General features: G+C 39.0%; 1 protein-coding gene across 1 annotated transcript; it reads left to right on the top strand.

The window, feature by feature from the left end:
* Positions 1-840: 840 nt before the first annotated feature.
* Positions 841-5650, top strand: LOC137921599 (uncharacterized). Its single transcript, XM_068764400.1, has 3 exons — positions 841-1602; positions 1911-2141; positions 5467-5650. Exons 1-3 carry the CDS (start codon positions 847-849, stop codon positions 5644-5646), a joined length of 1167 nt encoding a protein of 388 aa, XP_068620501.1. The 5' UTR covers positions 841-846; the 3' UTR covers positions 5647-5650.
* Positions 5651-6083: the final 433 nt, after the last annotated feature.

Below are 6083 nucleotides of genomic sequence, written 5' to 3'. Positions count from 1 at the left end.
TTAAATAGAACAAATATACACGGGTTTAAATGTAATGTTCAGGGGTCAAAAAGGCGTTATCTGAGTCTTTATCCTCTTCTCTCATTCTGATCTTTTCTATTCCTCGTCTTCATCCATCTTCATCATCTTTTATCGCACTGCTGTCCTCTTTCTTTCTCCTCCATTCTAATTACCCCTTTATTCCTCTTCGATAAATTTATTGCGTGGATACAAAGAATTATATTTTGAATAAAATTATTGTCTTAATAATTCATTAAGGAAAACTGTTATCGATTTACTATCTTAACAAAGCTCGTTCAACTTTATCACGATTAATTGGTAATGATGATTAAACTAAAACGAAAATACACATGGCAGTGTTTATCACCGTTATTATCACCATTTCAGCAGTAGGAGATACAATGCTGGGCATAGGCCTCTCCCATTTCAAATAGGACCTGTTGAAAGCGGCTTGCATCTAACGCAATCTGATGACCTACAGTATGTCCTTCTCCTTCCTCATCTTCAGCGCGTTGGATGCTTCAGGATAATTGGTATTTTTCTTTTATCTTTCTTAACTATTCTTTTCTGTATGCAGTTAATTTATATGAATACCACACCATAAACGCTGCAGTATTTTAATTAATAAAATGATATATTTATTTATTTAATTACAACGTATTGTTATAAAAATTGATAACATAGTTTTTTAGACATCACTTGTTAAAGTTATTTATTTATTTTTCATATCGAACAATCGGCAACAGTGTTAAAGGTTACCAATAAACTTATGTCAGGCGTCAAGGAGCACGACTCCCCCACAGCGCATAAGATTAATTTAGTTCAGTGCGCGCTCGGACGTTGAAGATGGCAGACACGGAACGAGTTTTACGAGAATTAATAGAGAAAATAGCAGAAGAACAGCAGTACAGGAGCAGCGATGCCGAGCTTCAGTCTTTCTCCACCGCTGGCGCCAATTACTCTTCACAACTCTATAGAGTCACTCTCCACGCACCGGATAAAGAAGACCTTGTACTCTTTGCAAAAGTACTTTCCATTAGCGAGCATATACGTAGTCAGGTACCGTTGACAGTTTTTGACATAGAAAAGATTTTCTACAGCGAAATACTCCAAAGATATAGAGAAATGGAACAGAAGTACAACATACCAAAGCAGCACAGATTCTCCGCCATCAATTACTATGGCTGCAGCAATGAATACATGAAAGAAATCCTGGTCCTCGAGGATCTATCATCGAAAGGTTTCCGGATGCACGATCGCTTTGAGTCGTTTAGCTGGAAATACGCAGCCAAGGCGATCACGGAGTTGGCCAAGTTCCACGCATTATCTATGGCTTACGACAAAATAGACCCTGAATTTTTCTCTAAGTTCTCAGCGAAGTTCTGTATAGATGAAGCAAGAGAGATAGTATTAAAGCCAATGATAGAGAATAATATAGACATGGCTGGTGAGGTTTTAACAGAAGAAAACCGAGAGAGACTGCAGGCATTCCGTAAGAAGAATCTAGACAGAAAATTCGACTACTACTACAAGCCTTTAAAACGTGCGGTGCTTGCCCACGGAGACTTCAGAGCAAGTAACTTGATGCATAGAGTCCGGGAGGTAAGCTAAAATTAAAGCATTCTCTAGATATGACTTTTCTTTTTAACTTTTTTCTTATTCCATTTACTATGAAGATCCTATTGTGTAACATAGACCTCTCTCAAAGGTGACCACAAAACCGCTGCCTGAATATAGCGACTTCCTTGACAATGTAGATGGTTTACCTTGTGGTTGGCTGACCAGTGCCGCATTTTCTGATTCGTGGTCGCAACTCAAGAATGTTTCCATCTCAACAGTATTCGAGATACATCGATAATCTTAGTTCTTCTGTGGATCTTCCTTCAAGCTTACATAAATATTTCTTTCAGGACGGCGAGATAGAGATAGTGATGTTGGATTACCAAACGATTAACATCAGCAACCCAATAGTGGACCTGATGTACTTCATCTTCAGCGGCACGGACGAGGAATTTCGCGACAAACACTATCGCCAACTTCTCGACCATTACCACTCGGAGCTGTGCGCGTCGCTGAGGAGACTAGACGTGGACCCTGATGTCACTTATTCTAAAGAAGACTTTGAATCGGATTTAAAAGAGGTATATAGGTTAAAAAGGTGTTATAGTGTCTGGTAGATCACATCGAAATGGATCATCATTATGTTAGATGATAGACGCCATCTGCAAGGGATAGGCCTTTTTTTTGGTTTCGGGGTGGGGGAAATCTTCCGGACGTTCAAGATGCCCCGCCTCTGGGGGGTATGTACAGGGGTATGTGGGATTCCCACCCACTAAAAGCTCTCCCGGTGGTCGCTCTCTGCGCTATACGGGGGACCGCGGTATCTCCCGGTCAGAGATCGCCACGCGGTCTTCCCTCGCGCCGTGCTATTTTCGATAGTCCGTCCCGGGGTATGCGTGTATACGCTACCCCTGAAATCCTCGTGGTGCTATCACGACGGTCGAGACCTCGTCGAACTGTCGTCCGCCTCAGAGTCGCCGAAGCTAGTGGGAGTTTAGGGCCCCCACCCTAAATTCCCGCGACTCCGAAGGCCCCGTTTATGGTAGGCGAGCATGAATCACCGGGATAGGCCTCCCCCAACGCTACAATGACCGGTCTCGTGTTGCCCGCATCTAGCGACTTTTCTCAACCTTGACTGTGTCGGTTTACCCAATGAGAGGAATCCATGCCGGGTCTACCGACTCACGCTTGCCACAGGGCGACTCTGACTCTGACTTTGTCTTTGGCACTAATCGGTGTAACTTAACTCCTGAAGATGCCCTGTGGAGGGGTGAAACACGTGTTGAGTAATTTGGCGGTGGCGGTTGTGTGATTCGCATTGTTTGCCGCATACACATTTATCAGCGGGCTGGCGGGCGGTGCACTTTGTTGCATGACTACCACTGCATGTGCGGAAGTGGCTAAATATTGGTCTTTTTCTTACACAGGGCGATGTGCTCGAACCTCTGTCACTTCACACGACCAAATATTAGTGCGTCGGTGACTTTGTTTATTGCAGCGAGGCTCCGATCACACCCCGCTCTTTGAGAGAGAAACGATGATTGCTCTTTCACCAAGCAGATCAACAATCGTGATATATTTTTTTGTCAAATAGAAGATGCAACTTTTTATTTACTTTATGATGAAATAACCTATCTTATCTTCTACGGCAATATTTTCCAACAATTTTTGTGCGATGCCCAAAGGAGAAGGGTTGAACTAGTATCCAGTTCACTTTGGAATTTCCATCCTTAACAATCAGATCTGACGAAATGTTCTAAGGTTCGAATGCGTATGTTGCAAAGGAAATTGTATAAAAAAAACTGTTTTGTTTCATCACCATCATTATTTCCTCAGGACGACATAGGCTTCTTCATCGACTTCTAATACATATACAATTTAAATATATACAATATAATAATAAATACAATTCAAAATATATACAATATGAACGGTTGGAAGTGGCTTGCATCTGTCTTCCACACTTATGTTTATCATTATAAAAAAGTAAATGTTTTATTATTTTTGTTTTATGTTTACTTTCTTATCTTTCATCGAAGTTGACTTTTATTGAACGTAAAATGATAATGGCAAGGTTACATTTACCTAACAAGATTTCGCTAGACAAATTTAAATTCACGACTGCTAGGTGTTTATATGGCTGAAAATTATTTTATTAACAGAGTGCCTTATTACTTGCCTGCTGGGTGAACCAATTATTATCACCGGTATTCAACGTTGTGCATGTGTGAACTTTATTGTACTACGTATTATAATACCTCAAATTAAGACTCTTGATATAGGTGCAACTTGGTCTCCATTTTACTATTTATGCAAGTTTCACTTGTAGAAAATTCATACAACTGATTTACAATACCCGGCGATAAATATTGCACATCGACCTTTGAAAAGAGACAATCGGCTGATTTCGGGTAGGCTACCTCTGTCGCACGACTGACAAAACGTCACATAAGTAGTGTGCGACAGAGATAACGCTCTACTCGAAATTAGCCGATTATCTCTTTCCAAAGGTCGATGTTCAATATTTATCGCCGCGTACTTTATTTCTTTCGGTATACTATATTTATATATTGTAACGTGTGTTTGTATAGTTTAGTTCAATAAAAATGGAGTTGTTAGCTTTTAGATCTTTAGTAATATAACACTGATTTGTCTATTCTATTGATTCTGAAGATGTTAATACTGTTAGCCTTAAGGCTTTTACAGCTTTATCGGTACTGAGTTCACAGAGCGGAAGGGTCTGTGAACTAGATACTGTTTTGTGACATTTACTGTCATATATATATTATTTAATTGTTGTAAGGTCTACGTGAACAGGAATAATTTCATATGAGCGCTATACCCAGCGGTAAAGCGATAAACAATCTTATATAATACACACTTTGTGCATTAATTATATAGGATTACAACTGCTCATAAGTAAGTTTTTAGATAATGGGCACACTGCGATCGCCAACTCGCACGCCAGTGTTTATGATGAATCCCCTTATAGATATCATAGGGGGAGTATGTCTTGCAATTGGTGTCTATGGACTGAAACGATGATGAGACGAAGAAAAATTTTAGAGAATTTGCAATACTGTTGTCCAATTTCTAACACCAACACTGCATCTTTTGTTTTCATTTTACAGATTGAATTGCTTAAACAATATATATTTAACATTTTGTAAGAGTCATCAGTACTTAAACTTTCTTTTTAACAGCTTATAAAAAAATAATGCATATAGTTTCTTGCTGGATTCTCTGATAGGTAGAAATTGGAACTAGTGTTAAACTTACAATTAAGTTCATGTTGGGATGCCGAACTAATTTATAACCTAGGATTACACGCATTGATCTATTTACCGGTTTTAAGGGTCCTTGGTCAATGGAGCATAGTGTTTAGTATTAAGAAAACCTAACCTAACCTAACCCAACCTTTTTTGTGCCATGCCCAATCTTATAATTCTTACGCTCCTATAGGCGGCTTAACCTATAGTGCAGAGTGTGCAATGCACACGGGCGCCGCTGTCACAAGGTGCGCCGCGGCGTTCCCTGAGACAGCTAAAAGAATCCTGGAATCTACCGCGATTCGCCACTTAGTTTCGCAACACAAATGTGTTACAGGCATAAAAACAATGAGTGTTATTCTGCCGTCATAAGAAGAAAGGCCGTAACTAATACCATACTGTAAGCTATACCTACTTATAAAATAGCTTGTTGGAATATGAAAGAACTTTCTTTGTTGCAACAGCAAAGTTAATAGTTATAGCCGCGGGGGATGGGGGGGCTAGGGGGCGTCCCTGTACAACATACGTAATTTTTATATCAAAGCGGAAGGAGTTAAACTATTTTAAAGTCCATTTTCATCTCATCGTGTTCTTCACGCACCTGTCAAAATGTTTGAAGATTCATTTCTATTTGCAGATACAGCCTTTCGGTATTATTTTGAGCGTGATGCTGGTGCCAATAGTGACGGTGTATCCAGAAGACGCTCCCAGCTTGGAGAGCGGAAACATAACAGACTTCGTGGCCAAACCCAACGACCTGGCCGCCAAGAGATTGAATGGAGTTATCAATGATTTCGTCAAATTAGGTGTATTGTGATTTTAAGTGTATATTATTAGTCAGTTTAAAATAAATATATAAGTATGTGCAAATTTTTTTAATTTTAATTACTTCTATGGTCACACGCAATATTTTCTTACGATTTGTGAAAACAAAATGCTACTACAATAAAACCTAATAAATTATACAAAATTATATTATTTAAATTGGTGATAGATTGCCTTTTACTAGGCTGTTAAAACAAATTGTTGCCTCGTCATGTATTTTTTGATTGCTTTAACAAAGTTACCACCTCCGGGCGTATTTGTCATGTTGTTTGGTTTTTAGTAAGATTCGATACATTGTTATTTATTTACATTTCAAATTTTAACTATATTATATGGCATAATATATATAAAATATACATATATATAAAAGCAAATTATTTATGTGGTATTGTCAAAAAATAAAGGCGGTGGTCCCGAACAAGTCTTTAT

The sequence above is a fragment of the Battus philenor genome, unplaced genomic scaffold (genome assembly GCF_028537555.1).
Source record: "Battus philenor isolate CCGP_79_NKW_IND1 unplaced genomic scaffold, ilBatPhil1.0.hap1 SCAF_19, whole genome shotgun sequence".
Lineage (NCBI taxonomy): Eukaryota > Metazoa > Arthropoda > Insecta > Lepidoptera > Papilionidae > Battus > Battus philenor.
This window is presented reverse-complemented; position numbering and strand designations above follow the sequence as displayed.